General features: G+C 39.3%; 1 protein-coding gene across 1 annotated transcript; it reads left to right on the top strand.

The window, feature by feature from the left end:
- The first annotated feature begins 4,325 nt into the window (after window positions 1-4,325).
- ENPP4 (ectonucleotide pyrophosphatase/phosphodiesterase 4) lies at window positions 4,326-19,731 on the top strand. The gene is made up of 4 exons (XM_036768865.1): window positions 4,326-4,557; window positions 11,955-12,816; window positions 14,524-14,691; window positions 16,688-19,731. Exons 2-4 carry the CDS (start codon window positions 11,979-11,981, stop codon window positions 17,053-17,055), a joined length of 1,374 nt encoding a protein of 457 aa, XP_036624760.1. The 5' UTR covers window positions 4,326-4,557; window positions 11,955-11,978; the 3' UTR covers window positions 17,056-19,731.
- Window positions 19,732-24,353: the final 4,622 nt, after the last annotated feature.

Raw genomic sequence — 24,353 nt, 5'->3', positions numbered from 1 at the left:
AGCAAAAGAGCTAGGATTACAACCAAGAATCACCTACCCAGCAAAACTGAGTATAATCTTTCAAGGGGAACAACTGACATTCCATGAAACAAAAGACTTTTAAACATTCTTGATGAGAAGACCAGAGCTGAATAGAAAATTTGACTTTCAAATATAAGACTCAAGAAAAGCATAAAACAGATAAACAGGAAAGAGAAATCATAAGAGATTTAATAAGTTTAAACTGTTTACATTCCTACATTGGAAGATGATATTTGTGACTCATAAGAACTTTATCATTATTAGGGAAGATAGAAGGAATATATATATATATATATATACACATACATATATATATATACACATACATATACATATATATATACACACACACATACACACACACATATAGACAGAGGGCACAGCTGTGAGTTGAATATGAAGGGATGATATCTAAAAAGATATTTAACATTTTTTCTATTTTTTTTCATTCTCTTGATTTTGTTTGGTTTATATCTTGATGTTTCATGGAGTCATTAGTTCCCACTTGTCCAATTCTAATTTTTAAGGAGCTTTTTTCTTCACTTAGTTTTTTTGCCTCCTTTTCCATTTGACCAACTCTACTTTTTAGGGAGTTGTTCTCTTTACTAAATTTTTATACATCTTTTTCTATTCTTTTGTGTTTCCCTTATCAAGCTGGTGAGTCTTTTTTTTTCATTATTCTCTTGCATCACTTTCATTTCTTTTCCCAGTCGATTTTTAAAACCCTTTTTGAGCTCTTCCAGGAGGTCTTTTTGGGCTTGACACCAACTCAAATTTTCTTTGAGGCTTTGCAGGTGTTTTGATGTTGTTGTCCTCTTCTGATTTTGTGTCTTGATCTTCCCGGTCACCATAATAACTTTCTGTGATTAGGTTCATTCTTTTGTTTTTAAGTTGGAGGTGGGGTTTGCTCATCTTTTCAAGCCTATTTCATTACTTTTAAAGTTGAGCTCTGCTCCTGGGGTGGAAGGAGTACTGTCCCAAGCTTCTTGTACTAGAGGCTGCAGGCCCTGGCTTGCTTGCCTAGTGCTGCACTGAGGCCCATGGTGGGCCCTGGTACTACGCTGGGGCCCTGGCAGTGCTGCCCTGGATCTGCAAGGATTATGGGGTGGCACTGTCTACTCCCCTGCTGCTGCTCTTCCAGCACGGGGCCTCAGTCATTAACCTATACTGGAGGTCAAGGTCTCCCACTGGCTTGATGAGGCATGGCCTCCTTTAACCCAAGAGAGACAGACCTTTCCTGCCAAACTTCCAAGTTTCTTGGGCTAGAAAACTATTTCACTCTTTTTGTTGGTTCCGCCATTCCAGAATTTGTTTGGAAGTACTATTTTATAGTTGTTTGGAGGTGAATATGGGAGAGTTCAGGCGATTTCTTGCTTACCCTGCCATTGTGGCTCCCAGAAGTGCCAAATATATATTTTTTAAAGCATGGATCAGGGAAACCTGAATTATACTCCACTGGGGGCTCCGGGGCGGGGGACCGGAGGACCTGGGCACGGGGGCAGGCTTCAGCTTTCTTCGGGCCTCCGCCGGCCTATCTGGCTCCCTCGCTTCCTTGCTGCCTGCCTCCTGGGCACCTGCCTTCTTGCCTGCCTGTCTCCCAGCTCGCTCACCCACTTGCCCCCCCCCCAAAAAAAATTTTAACAAGTTCACAAAATGTCGATTACCAAAGGCTCTTCTTAAAACTTAATTTAAAATAAATAACCTATTCTTTTTCCTCCTTTCTCCCCAGGTCATGTTTCTCTGTCCTTAACAAGTTCACAAAATATTTATTACCAAAGACTCTCCTCAAAACCTAATTTTTTAAAAGGAAAAAAAACCTGACTAGTCCTTTTCTTCTTCTTTCCCCACCTCTCTGTCGTTAACAAGTCCTGCAAAATGTCGATTACTAAAGACTCTTCTTAAACCCTAACTCTTAAAAAGAAAAACAGACTACCTTTTTCTCTTAAGTCTGATCTCTCTGTCCTTAACAAGTTCACAAAATGTTGATTACCAAAGACTCTTCTTAAACCCTAACTCTTAAAAAGAAAAGGAAAACAGACTACCTTTTTCTCTTAAGTCTGATCTCTCTGTCCTTAAGAAGTTCATAAAATGTTGACTGCCAAAGACTCTTCTTAAACCCTAACTCTTAAAAAGAAAAGAAAAACAGACTACCTTTTTCTCTTAAGTCTGATCTCTCTGTCCTTAAGAAGTTCATAAAATGTTGACTGCCAAAGACTCTTCTTAAACCCTAACACTTAAAAAAAAAGATTACCCCTTTTCCTCTTAAATCTGCTCTGTCTGTCCTTAACAAGTTCACAAAATGTTGATTACCAAAGACTTTTTTTAAACCCTAACACTTAAAAAGAAAAAAAAAACAGATTACCCCTTTTCCTCTTCTGTGGGTCAAAAGACCACTGACTCAAGTAAAAAAACAGGGGTGTCTCAGTTTCTCAAGGCAGAAAAAAAAACTAGAAGTTTTATTTGATCAAGTCTCTCAAGAATTGGGCATCTCTTACTAACAGGGCAGAGACAGCAGTGAAGAGAGGCAAGAGGGAGAAGACAAGCTGGGAGATCTATACCCTTGTACAAACAATTCTAAGAAATTCCACCCCGGAGGCTGGACCCCCGTCCCCATTTGTGGAGACAAGTGGCCTCACAATCTAACCAGGAATAAGTTTTTACCCAATACAAGTACAGAAACTACAGAATTACCTTACAGGGAAATTTTAATGCTAAGATGGCAGTTTGTAAGTAGGCTAGGGGAGGGGGAGAGGGGACTATCATCTGGTTTCCCCAAAAATCATATGATTTACAGGAAAACAAAACTTAGGCCTGGTGAGGTTCACATCCTAACTAAATCTGTACTATCTCTATTTGAATATTGCCTTGCCTGAGTTATTCATAGGAAAGCTTTCACAATCTTGTATTCCATTCACAACTGAGGTGGCATCTATAAATCTAAAGAAGAAGGGGGAAAAATTCCTAAAGGCTAAATAATCAGATTCCCATAGCCTCAAATTTATCCCATTTCCCATTTCTCTAAATATTGATTCTCAAACATTTTAGATATAAATACATATATGTACACATTCCGTGTGAAGCCTTCACACTTTATTCTCTCACTACCTCACACACTCTTAAGTCTGATCTCTCTGTTCTTAACAAGTTCACAAAATGTTGATTATCAGACTCTTCTTAAACCCTAACTCTTAAAAAATAACCAGACTACCCCTTTTTCTCTTAAGTCGGATCTCTCTGGCCTTAACAAGTCCTGCAAAATGTTGAAAGACTCTTAAACCCTAACACTTAAAAAGAAAAAAAAAAGACTACCCCTTTTCCTCTTAAGTCTGACCTCTCTGTCCTTACAAGTTCCCAAAATGTTTATGACCAAAGGCTCTTCTCAAAACCTAATTTTTAAAAAGAAAAAAAAAAGACTACTCCTTTTCCTCCTTTCTCTCCCGGTGTCATATCTGTTCTTAACAAGTCCACAAAACATTACCAAAAGCTCTTCTCGAAACCTAATTTTTAAGAAAAAAAAACAAAACTGGCTACTCCTTTTCCTCTTCTCTCGGCATGTCCCTTCTCTTTGTCCTGGGTCTCTAAAGAGTCACATCTCTTGGAGGCTCCAGGAGGAGCGGATTTAATCTTTAAGAATGCTACATTTGGGGTAGAACTACGCTAATTTAATGTCAATCCTCTCACTTTACACATGAAGAAACTGAGGCCTAGGTAGGTAAAATGACTTGTGTATAAAGGGAAGGTAAACGCTTTTTGAATGGAAATACTCCCCCCCTCCCTCTCCACCCCCAGCTCTGGCACCAAGCAGAACTAGTCTAATCCCCCTTCCACCGACAATCCTTTAAACTGTGGAAAGCAGCTATTCGCAGCCCACTGTACGAATGAATGGCCGCAGGTTAGCTCTGGGGGAATGGTTTGTGGCAAGCACAAGTCCAAGTTCTGGCCTCTGTTCAACTTGGCTGGGGCAGAAAAGGAGGGTCATTTCCCTGGGACCTCTCCAGCCACCTCTCTCTCCCCGCCCCTTTCCATTTTTTTGGCCCCAGGAGCAAGGAAGTGCCGGAAACCGGCGACCAAGCTCCCCTCACAGAGGAGAATGCCATCCCTCAAGGTAGCAGGCGCTTCACCTCAATCACCTGTGTCCCGGGAGCATCCTGGGGCCGACCAATCAGAAGGCGGGTCGCATCCCACCCTCTTCCAGAGAGCCAATCGTCGGGCGTGTCTCAAACAGCCCCACCACACCCTTTTCCCCATTATCGCCCAACACAACCCATCCCCCTCCCTCTTCCCCTCCCCCCTCCGCTGGTCAGAACCGCCCGACAAGCACCCAACAGCCCCCCCTTTTCCGCGCCTGGCGGCGGCAGCTCCGGGCGGTTAGAACCGCGACCCGGGCGCCCGCCACAGCTGCGCAGGCGCCGTGGGGGGGGACCGCCACCGCCCCAACTACCATACACCCCGCCTCCCGGGGCACCTCCCGGCGCGGGGCCAGGCGTCCCGAGGCTCGGCGCTCTGGGGCTGCGACGGAGGCGCAGGCGGCGGCGGGTGAGTCCTCGCAGCCTCGCCCGTCGGGGGTTCTTTCCCTGGGGTGGCGGGGGGAGGAATGTGTCCCTTCACCCCAAGTCAGGGTCCGTGCATTTGGAAGCGGGGGGAGCAAATCCTATGTCGGGGAGACTTGGGGCGGCTAGCGGGCGAGGGAGGAGGAGGAGGAGCGGGGCAGGAGGGAAGCTGGGGCGAGGGGCAGGGGAGGGAGATCTGACAAGGAGAAGGGGCTGCAGGAACAAGGGCTGAAGGGACGGGGAGGGGGAGAAGGAGAGGACAGAGCGGGGAGGCCAGAGCGAGGGAGCTGGGGACAGAGCGGGGAGTTAGGGGGAGGGAGCTGGGGACAGAGGGGAGGTTAGAGGGAGGGAGCTGGGGACAGAGGGGAGGCTAGGGGGAGGGAGCTGGGGACAGAGCGGGGAGTTAGGGGGAGGGAGCTGGGGACTGAGGGGAGGGGAGGCTAAGGGAAGGGAGCTGGGGACAGAGGGGAGGTTAGGGGAAGGGAGCTGGGGACAGAGGGGAGGAGAGGCCAGGGGGAGGGAGCTGGGGACAGAGCGGGGAGTTAGGGGGAGGGAGCTGGGGACAGAGGAGAGGGAGGCTAGGGAGAGGGAGCTGGGGACAGAGGGGGGAGTTAGGGGGAAGGGAGCTGGAAGAAACAGGAGGGACTTAGAGGAGGGGGAGGGACCTGGGAAGGGGGAGAGATACTTCAGAAAGGGGAAGAGGAGGTTGGGGGGTCTGGAGAACTTGGGGAAGGGGGACAGGGGGGAGGGGGTTGGTGGCTGGTGCCCTGGGGGGGAGCGGTAGGGTGTTGATGTGTGACCTCCAAAGAGGTACATCCTCTGTTGGGGAGAAGGGGAGAACAGTAAGTTCAGGGAGGATGTGGTACAGAATGGGTGGAGGTGACAGAAATAAGATAGTCAGATGGGTTTGTTTGCTTTAGCTTGGAACCCTAAAGATTTTGTTTTAAGCTGAGGTATGTGATGCCCACACATCTGGGTGGGCATCAGTTACATGAAACAGCATAAAGCAAATGACTCACAAGTCAGGGCAGCTGTTATTTCTGGGACATAGGCACGTAATCTGTTACTAATAAAGGCTTGAGTTGAATTTAACAGGGGGATCAATGGACCTTGGGAGAGCCAAGGTACCCTTTGAGCCTAAACTTATTTTTCATAAAATGAAATGAGATTAGACTAGATCATGAGTGGGGACAGAATTTTTTCAGTCAAAAAGCCAAACTTAAGGATCTAGAAAACCATATGTGCCCTCAGGGCTTCAGGGTCTCCACTCCTGAACTAGCCTCTTGAGTTCCTTACCAGCTTTAAATTCTGTCATGTGGTCTGGAAAGGCCGAGACTTAAATGGAAAAAGTAGTAGGAGGGGAAAGTGTCGAAGGCATCTTCTGATGTGATATCTGTGTTTATGCTTGTTTATATGATTTTATTTATTTTAAGCATGCAACTTTTTCTCCTTCCAAATCAGAGTATGGGTATTAATTAATCCTCTATTGTGTTTTAGGTGCTGGGGATTTTGATGTTCCTCACCTTAGTGTGAACTCCATTAACCTTAGTTGAAAAGGCCTAGATATACTGTCAAATGTTTAAGTTCTAATCATTTAAGGTATCTGGAACAATTTAAAATCATAGAATCGTATGACTTTTTAAATGCTTATAGGGGCCTTAAAGATAATTTACTTTGCCTTCCTTATCTTGAACACAAGATTGCTTTTTCTTAACATGATGACAAGGTCACTGAGAAACTGCCAAAAAGTTGCATACCCACATGATATGTAGTGAGTAAATATTTTTAAACAGGGAGAGAAAATCATCTATGTGCATAGGCAAATAAGACCATATTTAAAATTTCTCGCTTATATTAAGAACCCCATTCTAAGTAAAATATTAAAAGGTGTTTGTAGAGCTAATATGATATTTTAAATTTCATTGCAGGTGATATGTGAATAGTGACACCTTTCTCTAGATCAAGAATATTCAGATGCCAACTTCAAAAGGGCTAGAACTTCTTTAAGAATGAAAACTACCTGGAGGAGATAGCGTAATGATGTTTCTGATTTCTCAAAAAGGGTTGCCTTGTGTTATAGTCTGGGCTCCTAGATACTGCTATGAAATTACAATGGTCTCTAGACCTCTGCCTCTCTAGAATTTTCTTTTTGTATAGAGATTTGAAAATCTTGTGTTTTGTCATTATAATGAGTTCCTGGTGATAAAGTCCCTCCATCAGTGCAGATTCACACTTGGCACTGCAATTTGTGGTGTTAGAAAATTGGGGCACTGTGTGGTTCAGTGACTTCACAGGGTCAGATAACAAGTATGTGTCAGAGGCAGCACTTTCAAAGTTAGGGTCTTCTAGACTAGAGGCCAACTCTCATTGTCATCTTTATTATATCCTGGTCCTTGGGAAAACTACTTGGAAACATTTTTACGGGAGTGTATTTGTTTGGGAGTTATAGAATGAGACAAAAAGAAGGTGTTCAGGTCATAATGCTAAAAGTTATATTTACGTACAAAGCCCCCTGGTTTGGAATTCATATCTGTCGTTTGCACCAAAACCTCCCTATAACATTGTGATGCAGTCAAAAATCTCTCTCCTGATGAGGAATTCTAGATGATAATCTGACTTGCCCACTTGACTCATTGTGAAGGGCCTTTGGTTGATAATGTGCTGATACTGCTGCTATTGTGTTTTGTCCCTAAAGTGGTCCTGTGATGTGAGTCCTGAAAATGGCATTGAAGTAAGACTTCCTTGTCCTTGGACAAAGTCAGCTGGGTAAAAAATATGTATCTGTAAACCCATCATGCTTCTGTTTAGAATGTGCATAGAATCGCAGATGGAGGGCTGGTGGGAGACCAAGGAGTATTTTCTTCCCTAACCTTCTTAAGCAGCTTCCAACGAGTGAACTTTGAAAGTTACTACTTTAACTGTGTGCTTTAGTTTTGTAGCTGTGCAGTTGGCCTGAAACTTTGACCAATCTTTGATACACATTGAAAATTTTAAAACGTCTCTCATTCTCAGAACAAATAAGCAACTTTTTCTAGAGAGGGGTTCAAAATTTCAGATTTCTTCCAAAAGTATAAATTTTGTTGTTGAATCTTTCTCAGTTATGTCTGACTCCATTGCTGCATTTGGGGTTTTCTTGGCAAAGATACTGGAGTGTGTTGCCATTTCCTTCTCCAGCTCCTTTTACAGATGAGGAATTGAGACAACCAGGATTAAGTGACTTGCCCAGGATCACACAGCTAGTACTTGTCTAAGGCTGGATTTGAATTTAGAAGGGTGAATCTTCCTGACTTCAGGCCCAACGCTGTCCACTCTATGCCACCTAGCTGCCCCATAGTATAAATACATTGATCAAATAAAAATATTCTTTCAGATAATTTTTCATCACTTAAAAATTAATATTTTTTAAACCAGCGGAGGAGTGGCAATGCTAATTCTGTTTTGCCATGTATTTTCTTTGAGATGAGTAAAATGTTAAAAATTAGTGTAAATACTAGTGTAAATACTCTATAATTTGCAGTGCTGTTCTACAGTATTGTTGATTACTTGGTTTTATTTAATTTTTAGATTTTGGAGCTGATTGTATTGTGGATTTGCCAGAAGGTGGCAGTACTTCAGGAGAAAGTTAAATCCATTAAAATGTCATCAAATTTACATTCATCATCATGGAAATACCACACTGCTTTCTAATGCTTTTCAATCATTTTTGACAATTTTTTTTCCTTTTTTTTGTCTATTTTTAAAAATTTTGCTTCCTTGTTTTCTATTGATAATATATATTTCCTAAAGAAATTAAAGAGGTTTGCATCCATGACACAAAAAATGTCAAGAACCCCTGAACTAGAAGTCTTCTAGCTTTAACAATTAAAATAAGAGTTTTTAAGTCTTATTGTGTCATGAACTCCTTTTGGCCGCCTGGCAAAACTTATGAACCCTTCAGAATAATGTTTTTAAATGCATAAAATGAAAATACATAGGATTACAAAGAAAATTAACTATAATGAAATATAGTTCTCAAAATATTTTTTTAAAACAAGTTCGTCAACTCTAGGTTAAAAACTTCTTATCTTGTCTTTTCGTTGTTCAATCACTTCAGTCATATCCCACCCTTCATCACCTCATCTGGGATTTTCTTTGCAAAGATACTGGAGTGGTTTGCCATTTCCTTCTCCAGTGGATCCAATTTGTCAGGGTATCAGAGTTTAAGTGACTTGAACAGGGTCACACAGCTAGGAAGTATCTGAGGCTAGATTTTGAACTCGGGTCTTCTGTACTCCAAGCTTAGTGCTCTATCCACTGAGCCACTCACTCCCTCCGTATTTTGTCCTACCCCATCCTTTTTCTTAAGATACTGAGAGCCAGATCTTTGCCAGTGTTACATAGTTTTAAACCCAGGTCATCTGATTCCATGTGCCTTCTTCATTCTCTGTTATGTTTGGTAGCTTAAATAATTTATATCGAGGAATCTTTGTGGGATATATATGGGTTGTATTAGCACCTTGGGTCCTTTCCCTTCTTTAGTTATTAGAAATTGTTAGCGTGTGATAGAGCCTTTTGGAGGTGTTTGATCCTGCCTTTTTTGTTATCCTTGTTCATTTTAGCATACTGTAATTTTTATTACACAAAAAGACAGATGATCTTAGCTTAATTGCGGTTGGGCTGTGGGAATCTTCCAAGACCGAAGGATCTTCACAGAAAGAACCTGTGATTTTCTTCAGACTTTCAAGTTAGTACCTATAGCAGGGTGCAGAGCCAGTTGGTGACTCAGATTCATTCAGTAGCTTTTGTTAAGCACCTGAATACCTAACACTATACCAGGTGCTCTAAGTGAAGTAGAAAATAGAGCCCTCTGCCCTCAAGTAATTTTGTCCCAATTGGGATGCAAGAGAAATACAGAATTTAAAAATTACCTTTTAATATTATGTATATATACACATATGTACAGATCAGTAGTTGAGGAAGGAGCATAGGCAGTACTGCAAAGTGGCTTAAGGAAGTGGGTGGGCATGGGCATCTGCTGCCTTAAGGGCAGGGCACTGACTGGAAAGCAGAGGCATTTCACCTTTGAAGAATAACAGAAGGAAAAGGCCAGAGGTGTTCTTAACAGTGAGGAATCTGAACTGGGCAGAGCATGCGGAGGGGAGTAGTAACATTTAGGGGCAGTAGAAGGGTGCAATTGATGATGAGAATGGACCGTGGGATGTTGAACTGGGAGTAGGGAGTAGGACACTCTTATTTAGCTTGTGCCCTCAGATACTTGAGTTAGCTGTTGAATCATAGGCAAGTTGCTTGACTTTTCAGGGTCTCAATTTTTTCCTTCTCTGAAAGGAAGAGTAATTGACATACTACATACTTAAGAGTGTTATTCTAAGAAAAGTGTCTTGTAAGCTATAAAACTCTATGAAAATGTGAGGTGGTGGTTGTGTTGGTGAAAATGATGCTACGTGCCTTCAGTGCTAGGTGAGAGAATATTAGAATTGATGCAAAAGGCAATGGGGGCACCACCAAAGGCTTGTGAACAAGGTCCACTCTAGCTATATGACCCTGGGCAAGTCATTTAACCTCTTTAAAACTGTTTCCTTATCTGTAAAATGAGAGGGTTGAATTAATTGGTCTCTAAGGTCCCTTTCTGCTCAAGATCTATTATCTACGAATGAGTGGTGAATACAGTGTTTGAGAAATCATCTTAGGAGAATGTATTTGATGGGCAGTGTGTTGGTAAGCAAAATGGGCTCCTTAGCACTTAGTTCAACCAAGTGCCCTTGAATAGTTGGCCTTTGTCTCCTTTGAGTAATTACTAGGTGCTAAGCCCCAGGCCCAAACCCCTATTAGGTGTGGAACCTGTGTGGGTGTGGATTGGTGACTGGGGTGGGGCTGGCTAAGGGGAGGTGCTAACCCCAGAGCCATGCCCTATTAGGTGTTAACCTAATCTATGTGGATGTGAACCTCCCAGGGTCCTAAGGGGAGGGGTCAACTCAAGAACCAGTCACCAGAGCCTAAGCTCTGGTCATTCAGATGATGTTTGATGATGTCTGAAACCCTATAAGAAGGGAGGACAGAGCCATTTGTGCAGGGCTCTCGAGATGGTGTTGATGAGGAGACTCCGGGCAGCTGTAGCTAAGGAGCCTTCCAGGTTGTAACCCGGTTGCTGAGACTGTTGAACTCTGGTAACTATGTATTGGGATTTGAATCAGACAAGGTCAGTCCGTTGATGTTTGTAATTTATTTGTATTTTATTCTGAAGTTCAGGTTGCTGGCTTTTTCCTCTAAACTAAGTGAATGATATTTGTATGCTGAATTAAAGTAAGCTTGTCAACCCCTTCACCTTGCTTTCCTTAGTTAAGCAGATCAGAAGAACCTGTGCTGTTGGCAGCTTTCTGGGTGCTGGCTGTGGGTGGATCTTACACCCCCACAACAGCTGCTAGCTGGATTGTTGAAACAGGCAGGAGTAGAGACAGACTAAAAGCAGAGAAACCAATCAGTATGTTATTTTAATAATGTTTTATTTGAACTAAACTGTTCAAAGTGGAAAGAAATGGAAAGGAAGAAGAGTCAGGTCCTAAGAGGAAGGACTGACAAGCTAATAGCTACCTAAAATATAGAGATGAAAGGAGAAGGGAGTAAAGTTAACTGAAGTTGTGAGCCTGAAGGAGAGGGATGATAAATGTGTCATTGACAACGATGGGAGAGCTGAGAGAAAGGGAAGGGTGCTAGCTGGAGTGGACAGGAACATGGTTCATATTAATATGGAAAATGTTAGATCAGATTTCTTGAGGATGTGCCTACCCCAAACACAATATAGTCTTATTTCCCTTCCTAAGTTTACCTGTGGCAGACTGTCATGAGCAAATCAGGAGTAGATTTAGGAGAAAGCATTGAATGTAGAAACTTCTTTTGTACAATATTTACTCATTTACCTCCACTTCCCTGGCTCTGAGGTGTGTCTTTCGGGATGAAGTGAACAGAAACATTTAAGCCAGGAATGTATTTCCCTCCCTAACCCCCAACACCATAGACCCTCAGAAAATTAAATTAAGAACAGTTAAAGCATAAAAACAGTTCTGAAACATTTTTATTTTCTTATAATTGCATCATTTATACTATATCACCTGTTTTTATCAAACCTTCAGAGCAGCTCCTGCTAACAGTGGCAGATAAGCTGGGGCAACCAGGTACAAGATGATAATTTGAGGGGGTAGGGATTTTTCCCCTTCTTTAAAAGATGAAGGTAGAAAATAGTGGAAATGTTCAAGTAAGCACAGTGATCTTTCTGTTTTTAATTTTATTATTGCTAAATTGAAATCATTTGGTTAAAATATGATCTACAATAATTTTTTCACTTAAATCAGTTATTAACTGCTGAACTGAATATTTTTGTATTTTTAGGAAAATTGGCTATCACCTTTTGGAATGATGTCCACAATGAAGTTAGTATTGACACTTCTATTTTCTGGAGTTATAACTAGCTGCAGAGGTAATTCTACATATAATTTGGTGCCCCGATTACTCTTGGTATCCTTTGATGGCTTCAGGGCTGACTATCTAAAGAAGTATGAACTTCCTCATCTTCGTAATTTTATCAAAGAAGGTGTCTTGGTGGAGCATGTTAAGAACGTTTTTATCACCAAAACTTTTCCAAATCATTACAGCATAGTGACAGGCCTGTATGAAGAAAACCATGGCATCGTGGCTAACTCAATGTATGATAAAGAAACACAAAAAAGTTTTTCAGAATCTAAAGACAAAGATCCTTTCTGGTGGAATGGAGCAACCCCCATTTGGGTAACCAATGAGCTTGAGGAAAACGGAACAAGTGCTGCTGCTATGTGGCCTGGCACTGATGTGGCTATCCACAATACAACTCCTTCCTATTATATGAATTATAATCCTTCAGTAACATTTGATGAGAGATTAGACAATATTACTAAATGGCTGAACAACTCAGATCCTTTGGTTACCTTTGCAACACTTTACTGGGAAGAACCAGATGCAAGTGGACACAAATATGGACCTGAAGATAAAGACAATATGAGTGTTGTATTGAAAGAAGTAGATAACCACATTGGTCACCTTGTCCAGAAACTCAAGACATTGGGATTGTGGGAAAGCCTCAATGTGATCATTACAAGTGATCATGGGATGACCCAGTGTTCTAAGGATAAATTAATAAAATTGGATGCCTGCATTGATCGCTCAAACTACACTATAGTAGACACGACCCCGGTTGCTGCAATACTGCCTAAAGAAAGTATGTATATATTTAGGCAGGGAGAAGCTATATTATATTGGGGGAGGGGGAGGAGTGTAAAGAGTTGCACATTTGGTTTTCAGCAAATGTGTCTCTCATTTCAGCAAATCTGTCTCTAAAGCTGTATTCTTACAGTTAAAGAAGTACAGAAATGCTGGTTTACATGTCTTAAGTGACTGGATATATATATTCAAGGTGGCAATTTAATTATACAATTATACCTTGTTTTTCTATGTCATTGAAGTAAATATAGTCCACAGATAATTTAAAAGCTATTTATTTTAGCTTTAGAATACGTTTACATTTGCTCCATGTTTACTGCCTAATTAGATTTCCTTTTTAAGCGATTTCAAAATAGTTTGCTGTGTAAGTTGGCAGAAGCTAATATGTTGCACAAGCATTTTTTTTCTTTTTTTTTTTTGCACAACCATTTTTTAAAATTGTTGCAGATAATCCACAAAGTCAGTAAAGGAGCAGTGATTGTATAATTAAAGTATCTGAACATAATCACATAATTATTATTATTACTCTGTCTCTTAAGGCATATAGATGACTTAGGTGGTGTTTGTACTTTGGAAATTATTCCAAAAATATTCAGGTATCAGAAAAACTGCTAGTGGGAGAGAGTTCCAAAAATAGCTTACCCAAATTCTAGGGCAGATAGCTTTTTTCTTCTTAAAGTCAACCTACGTGAATTCATAATGAACAAAGAAAATAAAAGGAACTGTCAAAATCTACCATATTCAATCATCTTGTTAATGAATTTAGAGGAAAAGTACACTTGTGGACACAAATTCATAAAATATCTCAAATAACAAGAAATAGTCATCTTAACACCGTTTTAGACCATGAAATTGAACAAAGCACAAATGAAATACTAGAAGGGGAAAGGAAAAACTCTGGCCAAACAGGTGTACAAATGAATTCTATCACACTGAAAGGTCTTTACTACAAAAATTTTCAATAATTGAAAGTGTTCTACAGAACTCCTTTTCTGAAACATACATGGTTCTAATACCTAAATCAAGAGGAATAAAGCAGAGAAAGAGAACTATAGACCAATATCAGCAATGGATATTGATGTAAAATTTTTAATAAAATCCTAGCCAATAGACTTTACTCATTATAACCAAGTTAGTTTTATGCCAGGTATACACAATTTTCAGCATAAAAAAGCATTTAGGATAGGTAATCATGTTAAAAACAGCTACGTAAATAATAGATAAAAAAAATCCCACTTTGACTTAATGTAGCACTTAGTAATGCTAAAAATCATAGGTATAGAAGGACTGTTTTTAAATACGATAGGAAGTACAGCTTGAAAACCAAAAGTTAGCATTTATTTCAATGGAGAACTATTAAAAGCTTTTCTATTAAATGCAGAGGTAAGGCAAAAATGCCCCTGTTTCTGACATAATTCTAGCAGTGCTAGCAGTAGCAGTAAGATAGGAGCAATTAAAGGTATAAATATTGGCAGAAAGGAGATAAACTGTCCCTATTACAGAAGACATGATGGTTTACTTAGAAAACCCCAGAAAATCATCAAAGAAACTAATTGGGTGATAAATAACTTCAGAAAAGTATTAGGATACAAAATAAGTCCCCAAAATGACAAAAATGACAAAGTGACTTCTTTAATTCTTATCATGTTTTTCCTTTGCAATGTATTCATTGACTAATTTTTCATCTATTTCCTTTTTCATCCAGATCAAACCTATGTTTTTAAAAAGCTAGAACATTGCAGTACTCACATGAAAGTCTATCTTAAAGATGATATTCCAGAAAGATTTCATTACCAACACAATGAACGAATCCAACCAGTTCTTTTGGTTGCTGATGAAGGCTGGACAATTGTGCTTAATGAATCATTTAAGTGTAAGTGCTTTTTCTGCTGGCTTGGGAAGGGAGCAAATCACACATTACCAGATGTAAAAATGCTTCAGTGTTACTTGAGACATTTCTCTCATTCAAAATTGGTAGAATTTTGTCAGATGTTTTGTGATTATGACATCAATTCTGAGGTCTCTACTACCTCTAAATCTGCCTCATTAGGTGTCACAGCATCTGTTCAGTCTACTAATGAGCTCTTAACTTTGTACTCAGTCCTAACAAGTTTACTTACCATAACAGATTACGAGCAACAAATTAGAAGTAGGACACAAGAGCAGCAATAAATAACTGATTAAAAATAGACATGTGAACTTGAAGAGCGTGGAAGTCTGCAGCCATTTAGCATAGGGTCAGATAATGCTGTGGACCTGAGCAGCCTTGATGATACCATTTTACTACCCCATAGTACAACAATTGATTTCTAAATTAGGATTCTCATTCTGAACCCCATAACATTATGTTTAGTACAATCCTGTTTAGAAAATGAAAGTACTTACTCCTTTCTCCTTCTGTAAGTCTGCCCTCCCCACTTCATTTAAATTTTTGATGCCTTTTTTTCTCTTTTTTTAATACATCCCTGTTATTTTTGGATATACTCTTGTAACAAAGAAAAAAGCATTAATCATAATCAACTGACAGATAGGTCAGCCATCTTTGAATAGTGTATATAGTGATCCATATTCTTAGTTTCCCACCTCTCCAGTGAAAGGAGGAAGGTGCTGCTTTCCATCAGAAATAGTTACTGTTACATGGGGGTAATCTGAAAACATTATATATGGGACCTCACTCCCAAATTCAGATATCTATGTCATCACTATACTAAAAAATGTTAGTACTGTGCTAATAAAATAATTCAGTATTTCATAAAATTTCAGGAAAAGCTACATATCATGAATCATTCTTAAAGTAGAAATATACCAGCTTATTTATAACCCACAGTTGCTGGACATGGAACAATGAAAATTGTGCTAAAACTAACAATTGTTGAAGAAAGTCTGGTCCTGGTCTTATTGGATCAGCAGTCTCTTAAATGTTAAAAGTAAATTTAATTTAGTTTTAGATATATTAGGTGCATTTTATACTAACAAATATAATCATCTCATTTGTGTAGATAATGCAAAGGATTTTTTGCTACATATTAAGAGCTAACACTGTAATGCCTGAAAATACATACTAATTTTCATTTAATGAGGACAATATTTTTTCTTTTCATCAGATTGTTACTACAGACCTTAGCGCATTATACTTTTAGAGGTGGTTATTGATTATTCATATGCCATGCATAGCTTCATGTCTCTGTTCCCAAAATGTTTTTTTTAACATAGTTTTAATTGTATATTTCTGAAATTTTTGTAGACAGTTGTATTATTGGGGGGGGAGGGGTTTCAGGCTTTGCTAATCAAATGACTCCTGATCATGAAATCATTATTCCTGCAGTGTTTTTTGATAGTCTGAATTTGTTAGATCTGTAGAGTATGCATTTAGACAGGGAGCAACTGTTTGTAATCCTTAGTCTATCTTATTGTCGCCTCATGGACCTCACCTAATCGTTGCTGCTTTCTCGAAGTCCGCCTGGCCTTCTATGCTCTTACTCCTTTATATTGTTCCCATTGCTGCTTATGCTCGCTACACTTGCTACTGTTGCCATCCCAAGAACTCTTTGCAGTAGGCTTTGGGGAATTGTGAGGATGACTGGCAGCAGTCAGAAAGGAGTTTGTCTGGACATGGAGGGGAAAGTGAGAGGCAAAGGTAGTTGAAACTTGAAGGTGGTAGGGAATTGAGGGGAGTGAATGGGTTAGAGGAAGAGAGCTGGCCCAGCCGTGATCCAAAAACCTTGATTTTTGAATCTCGGCACAAAATGATTTGTTAAATCAGAGGTCATGTATGTCTACTATGCTTGTATTAGAAACTTTTTTAATATTTTGATACCACAAAAGATAATCTATTTTACTAACACAAGTTTTTGTTCTTGTTTTTCCAGTAGGTGACCATGGTTATGATAATGCATTGCCGAGCATGCATCCATTCCTGGCTGCCCATGGCCCTGCTTTTCACAAAGGCTATAAGTACAGCACAATTAACATTGTAGATATATATCCTATGATGTGTCACATCCTGGGATTAAAACCACTTCCAAACAATGGAACTTTTAGTAACACTAAATGTTTATTAGCTGATCAATGGTGCATAAATCTCCCAGAAGCTATCGGAATAGTGATCGGTGCCTTTCTGGTGTTAACTGCTCTGACCTGCCTCATCATTATCATGAAAAACAAACTGTCTGTTCCACGCTCATTTTCCCGACTTCAACTGCAAGAAGAAGATGATGATGATCCTTTGATTGGATAGCTGTGCAAAGTCTTGACTTTGTGTCTTGAAGCAGTCATTTGAGTTAGTCATCAAAAATAGGAGAATTATGCTGGATGGTATATCAGCAAAAGGTACACTTTGAAAGAATTACAAAGGAGTTAGACCAAACATGGTAACAGTTGTTTTTATACATCTTTTGGTGTGTTAGCAAATACAAACTACTCTGACTGACCATAGATAAGTTCACTACACAAGCCAAAAAGTGATCTCTTTTGCTAACTAGAAAAGTGTGTTGTGCAGAATTATTTATGCCACTTTTTGTTTTTGCAACCATTGTACCCCCAAATACCAAAAACTTAGCAAGTATCTAGGGGTCTAGTGAATTTTTATATTTGTAAATGAAACAAAATTCTTGTTGCAGTTCTTGCACGTTCATGTATCAGGGAAAAAAAGAGTTTCTATATTTTTGTATTAACCTTTAATAAGACCCTTCCCCTCAAGTAATATATACATATGGTGATGTAGAGTTAGGAAATAGGAAAGCAGAGATCCAATCTAAGAACGATGATTCTTAGGAAAGGTAATCCGAGTTAAATTTTTGCTAGCCAGTGTGTGTTTGTCATCATTCTTGGGAAATATTTTATGACTCTAATCTGCTGGGGTCTTGAAGAATTGTGCCTGTTTAGAACTGTAGGAGGAAGTATAACAAAGTATTACATATTTTATGAATGGCTTTTCTTCCTGAGTTACAATGTATTTAGTGTCTATGTGGCACCTGGGCTTTTTTTTTTTTAAGAGAGAACCCGACAACCTAACTTTTAATATTAGGTTTGTGGACTTTCAAATAACCATTAATCCTTTTAGGAAGATTTCATTTTTGCACTTAAACTTAAGTTTTAAATTTTTTTGCACTTAAACATCCTATTTTTGTAACTCATGAATTACAACTATACTTATTTTTTTAATCACTGGTTTTGGTTACTATTGCTAATTTTCTCATGTTATTTATTTTAACATCTGATATCCTGTTACTAGGAAACATATGATATGAGAAGTATTCTCTCTCCCCTAAGTACTGAGATTTAGGACCTTTTTACCTTATTTGTGTGTCATCTTTGAAGAATAAAAATTATTTACACTGTGATTTTTGTTCGCTCTGTAACGATGCTGAGCATCCCAAATAACGTTGTCCTTATCTTCAGTTCTTATTTGTATCGCAGAAATATTGCTTCTCATGTTTTGACTGGCTTAAAGCCAAAGATTTATTGTGATGGAGGGTCCTTCCACCCAAGGGTGGTATTTCCCTAATGCTAATTGAGAATTTAAGATTCTTATAAGGAAATTAACACATTGCATTCTCAGTAACTATTTAGTGGAAAATTTTGTCTATATAATCAGAGATATGCCTGAGACATGTGGTTAGTAGAACTTGGGATCTTTAAAAAGTTAGTAGTGTGACCTTGTAAACATCAATTTTGGAAGATACTCTTCACAAAATATTGTGTTTTCTAAGTAAGTTAACTTTTGATTATTTGTGATGATGGGACACAGCATTTGTATTGATTAGCAACCTGTTGAGCCAACCTGTGTAGTCAACTCTGCCCCACTCCTGGTAGCAGAATTCTTTGACTAATCAGGTCAATTGGACTCTAGAGAGATTCCCAGACCAACTCTGCAGAAATAACTTAAGTGTAACTAATGTACGTGCAGGTAAAGGGAATACTGACTGTTGAGGGCACATGAACAAACAGATTGTTTTGGGATTATTTACGTTTTTGACAAATATTTGTGTCTGAGGGGTATTAGTTTATTTTTATGGATTAGTGTATGCTTTACTACTTGATTCAGACTAGAAACTTACTTGTGGAACAAAATTAATTCAAAAGAATATAATTGCAAAATATTTTTCAGAACATTAAATTGGGGGGTTTTGAACTGTTTTTAGAGCAAGTGCCTGAAATGGTAGTTAATTGTTTTGTAGTAATTGGGGCAGAAATTGGCCCTTACAATCAGTAGGCTTATTGATCCTCAAGAAGTTTTCATGACTTCTTTCTGAAAATCTTAACTTTCTAAAATGTAGCATGTGTTTTGTTAATGAGTTATTTAAAACAAGAATATGCATTTTATCTGTTAAATCCCAACAAGGTTGCATTCTTTTTTGTTTTCATTAGTTAATATATATCTTCCTGGGGAGAGAACAATACTTATAATGAAAACTTTATTATTAAATTATACTTTGAGTTGATTTACAGTATGAAAGTTTTAGTCTGCCACTTTAAAAAATAAGCCAGGAGCTGCTGTAATGCACTGGAAAAATACCTAGTAAAATTAACCTTCTTATAAAATTGCTACAACATTTTGGTAAACATTTCAAATACTTGATTAGTACTGCTGATATCTTTTTAGATACCACTTAAAAATGAAATATTAATTACTGGAGATTTAACAATTTCCAACATTTCCAGTTTCCAGTAATAAGAATTTTGACTATTTTTCAGTTAAGAATGAAACTGATAGAAGGTATCTTACATGAGGACAGTTCTGCTGTTTCCATAAACAGCTAAAAACTGAACCCACTCATATGACATTCCTTGGAGTGATCTGTTATGCTTGTTATAAGAACTTGAATATCAAGTTACTTAGGACACTGGAGAATTGAAAGTATTTTTTCATGGTTTTTGTTTGCCAGTATCTGGTAAGCTCTGAGACCTGGGGTGGGGGGGCGGGGGTTAGAGAGGGAAGGGGTAGCTGTTGAAGGGAAAAGGATGATTAGAAATGTTTATTCATTTTCCCCTCATAAAATACATAGGAGTGTGAATAAAGTAAATGTGACAAAGTATTCTTTTAAAAATGTAGTGCCTTAAGTTTTAATTAAAATATTTATATTTTGACTTTATTGTTTGGATTTCTATGGGGAGATTTTTGAATATACCTTTGGAAAAAAACCACCTCACCAATAAAAATTATCCTCAAATTCTCTACTCTGTTTATTCCAAGTATAAGCTTTACTGAGAGGTCGCAGTGGTGCAGTGAAAGAACATTGGACTTCAGTTGATTAGACCCTGGTTTCAAGTCTTTGTTCTGCCACTAGTGGTATGTGGTGTGTCCATGTGCCTGTCACTTAAATTTACTAAACCTCAGTTTGCTCATCTGTAAAATGGTCATGCATTGTGAGGGTAAAGAGATTTGTAAACTTCTAAATCCTTGTAATAATGAATGAAAAAGTATTAAATGCTCACTGTGAGCTACCTGCTTGGGATATAAATAGAAGAGCAAGACAGTCCCTACTCTCATGGATCTCAAATTCTAAGAGGAGTTACTTACCGGAAGTTTCAGCCACAAGTCAAATGGAACAGTCCTATGGTCTTTAGATACATCAACAGAGCAGATGCTAATGCATCATCTTTAATGTAATCCCATTAACATAATACCGTTTCTGATATTGAATAATTCTGACAGTACCAGGATGTTGGTGGGTACAGTGATCTCTTCTGGCTCTTCAATAACTGGCTATTGAAGTAGCTGCCAAGTTGCAGCTCCATATAGGTTGTTTCCCAAGATGGTAAACATGAACAGTTGGAGAGATGCTCCCACCCCAGGGGGTCTTAGATGGCTTCTCTTGGCACTGATGGTAGTTGGTGTAGTGGTATGGAGGAAGTAGTAGTGCCTAGGAAGGTGGGGCCCCTTCTCCCCAGGAATTGCTTCCTTCATTGATCACTGTGAGGCCTGAGCTGGTAGCAGGGTCAGTGCTCTGGGGGGCAGTTGCTTTTCATAAGAGGCTTAGGTTCAGAACCCTAGATGTCTCCATTAGGATTGGAGAGGTGGTGGTCGAGGGTAGGAGTGGTGACTTTGACTTGGCCTTGCCCATGCTGCCCCTTTCTCCCCGAAGGGTACCTTGCTGCTTCAACGAGGTTGGCTTAGCTGCCCTCATAGATGGCAGTTGGTGGAAATGGTGGCTAGCTCTTCACAGTGGTTCCTTCCCTGGATTATGACTTTGAGGTCCAGTGATCTGGAGGGCTCTACTGTTCCAAATCCAGAGAATTAGCCATTTAGCCAGGAGGAATCACCTTAAGGAGAATGATTTCACCCTCTTGGCTGGTTCTCGGTTCCCACCTATCACCTGTGAGCTCTTACTACAAAATGGATGAGGGCGAGTCTATTTTTCTTTTGCTTTAATTTTGTTACTGTATCTCTCTTTTAAGTACCCTCAACTTTTTTTTAAACATTTTATTCAAAGACAGTTTAGTGTCTGTGTGTGCCTGGTGATATTGCTGATGTTACTTGCTTCCCTATTTACATAGGACTTGGTGTTAATTTCAAGAATTTATCTAGAATTTACCAGATCCTCAACAAGAATACATTGAGTGCGTACTGCGTGGTTACACTTAACTGTTGATTTCCCACAGCACTTTTGCAAAACCTCTCATTCACTTGTGCGTATATGTATTCTTGCCCCATCAGGGCAAGTATTGTGTCTTTGTATCTTTTCCAGCACTTTGTATCAGTGCTCTGTACACAGTAGGTACTTAAATAAGTATTTGGATTTTCATAATTCTTCATTTTAACAGTATTAGAACAACAATGCTAAAGAAATTCAGCCAGGATTTCTGTATGAATAGGTAATCATTGGGTGACTTGGCAGAGCTTTATCGCGGTTTTATCTTTTAGATTATTAAAAGCTTCTCTTGGACAATTCCTTTATGATTTGAATTTCCTTTCCATTTGAGATAACTGGACAAAAGTTCAAAAACTAGTTTTTCACTAGAACAGTAGTTGGAGTGATTTTTCCCCCTAGCTTTGAAACTCAAAAACAAGTGGATTATAATTTTACAAGTAAAGAGATAGTTTTAATCCAGGAGAAGTTATAGCTGACACTTTGGTGTTAATAGATAACATCTGCATCATTTTTATCACTATTTTAGGAGAAATTGGGATTGTGAAATTCTCAGGTGACTTACCTAATAAGATTTATTCCAGATCTAACATCACTGTCTATGATGACAGCTTTGCCCTTTCACAAAGGTTGTCACCTTATCTTAATTAGCAGTTATCCACATTTGTCTTTTCAGCAATGGCTCTCTTTCAGTTCTAGATTTAGACTATAATAATCCCCATTGCTTTGAAAGAAAAACTTTGTCCCCAGACTGCACTCTCAATTTAAATAAAAGCAAAAAAAAAGTACATGAGATTCAGAAGTTTTAACGTTTTGATTTATTTACAATTTGATATACTTTCACTAGTGTATAAGCAACTTCTCAAGTTTTCATGGGATCGATTGTGAATTGACGTGCCAACATTACATTCAACAAACATTAAACACTTGCTGTGTTTTAAGGGGCTTGGGAACATAAAAACTCAACATAGTTGAAACAAAATTATCTTCCCATTCCACCCCCTTTTCCTAGCTTCCCTATTTTGTTTGAAGGTTCTACTATCTCTATAGTTACCTTCAATTTTTCTACTTTCCCACCTCTTTCATCATGAAATCTGTGGCCAAGTTTGCTTCTGCATTCATAATCTCATATTCATCCCCTTCCCCACCCCCCCCAAGTCCTTATCTATGGTTTAAGTCCTGTCTATAGGCTGATGTAAGGCCAATCAGTTAATGCAAGATCTTTCCCCAGCATTGAATATGCCAGCGAGGCCTGATTAAAGGCAGGCCCACACCTTTGTGATGCCAATCAAAAATTAAAGACCCTTCCAGCCAAGCTTAAGAGGTTTGTTTGTAGGCAGGCCTAATCCCTTTACTTACTAAGCACTAAACCTCAGGCCCATACCCTTTTGCCAATTGGGCATGAAGCTCTGGGGGTGGGGTGGGGCCAAAAAAAGAGTACATACACTCAGAAGGTAGCCATTGAGAATTCACAAGTCAGAAGAGAAGCCAGAATTCAGAATTCAACTCAAGGAGAACCAGAGGACAGAGCTGCAGAAAGAGATCAGAGTGGAGAGTGGAAACCAGGAAGCTGCAGAGACCAGAGAACTGAAGGAAGAGAGAATGAAGGCAAGCAGACAGTTAGGATTTGTGAGTGGTTGTTTACGGGAAGGACCTAGTAGGGGGAAAGGTTACAGGACGACTTGATTCCTTGCTATAATATTGTGTTATAGTTTCCTTGTCATTACATGGAGTTGGGCCTACTGGTTTTGGAATATAATTACTGCTATATTAAACTAGAGGTACTGTTCCTTGGATTTGATCCTCTGGAGTCTAAATAAATGTACTTCTTCTGCCTTCTACCTAGAGAGTTTCTCATACTTTGTGATTCCGAACCAAACAGGCATGTTCATGGTTATCCTCAAGGTCATGAATCTTGGCTTATTGATAAAGCTGGTCTCCTAAATAGCCTTTTTATAGCCTCAGTAGCTACTCTCCAGTATATCTTTTCTCCAGTCTGTCCTTTACAAGGGTATCAAATTGATATTTTGCACAGATGTGACCTTGTCACTTCCCCTCAAGGCTCCAGTACTGGCTTCCACTTACCTATAGGATAAAATTCGAATGTCTCTCTTTGGCTCTTAAAGTTCCAACTCAACTCCAGCCTATTTTTTTTCAGCCTTATTGTGCACACCTTTTATGGCAGAGAATTCTGTCTTGATTTCTACCTTGCCCTCTTTCATACCTTGTTCTCTCCCTGTGGAAATTATATTTTAGATTTAATTTTCTACATATATTTCTATGTATATTGTGTTTGTTTCCAATGGAATGTGAGCTCCTTGAGCACAAGAACTGACTTTTTTTAAATCACAGTTTCTGGCACATAATGAGCATTTACTAGCTAAGTGCATCTGTGCAAATCACTTGTCCTGCTTCAGTTTCTTCGTCTGCAAAATGGGGACCACAGCACTTAACTTCATAGGGTTGTTGTAAGATACTTTGAAAACCTTAAAGTGCTATTAGCTATTAATAAATGCACTAGTTCCTGGCCTTTTTAACTTCTCTGTTCTCAGAAAAAAGCAAATGTTTAAAGCCATTTAGGAGTTTTGATGACTACCAGAATGAGTTAGCAAACCTAGTCATTTGACTTAAAAAAAGTCTATCTTAAGGGAGTGGGGGTGGACTTGTAAATTATAAGTCTTAGTTTTTTGGTGGGGGTAGAGCCAAGATGGCAGCTGGAAAGCAGGGACTTGCATGAGCTCCCTGCCAAGTCCCTCCAAAGACCTATAAAAATAGCTCTGAACAAATTCTAGAACTGCAGAACCCACAAAATAGCAGAGGGAAGCAGGGCTCCAGCCCAGGACAGCCTGGATGGTCGCCGGGTGAGGTCTACTGCACACGGAGAGCCCAGCGTGGGCAAGGGCAGGACCAACCAGACCAGGAGCTGGGTGGAGCGTGCCCTAGT

Source organism: Trichosurus vulpecula, chromosome 7 (genome assembly GCF_011100635.1).
Source record: "Trichosurus vulpecula isolate mTriVul1 chromosome 7, mTriVul1.pri, whole genome shotgun sequence".
Classification (NCBI taxonomy): Eukaryota; Metazoa; Chordata; class Mammalia; order Diprotodontia; family Phalangeridae; genus Trichosurus; species Trichosurus vulpecula.
Note: the sequence above shows the minus strand (reverse complement) of the source record. Positions and strands in the feature narration are given on the sequence as shown.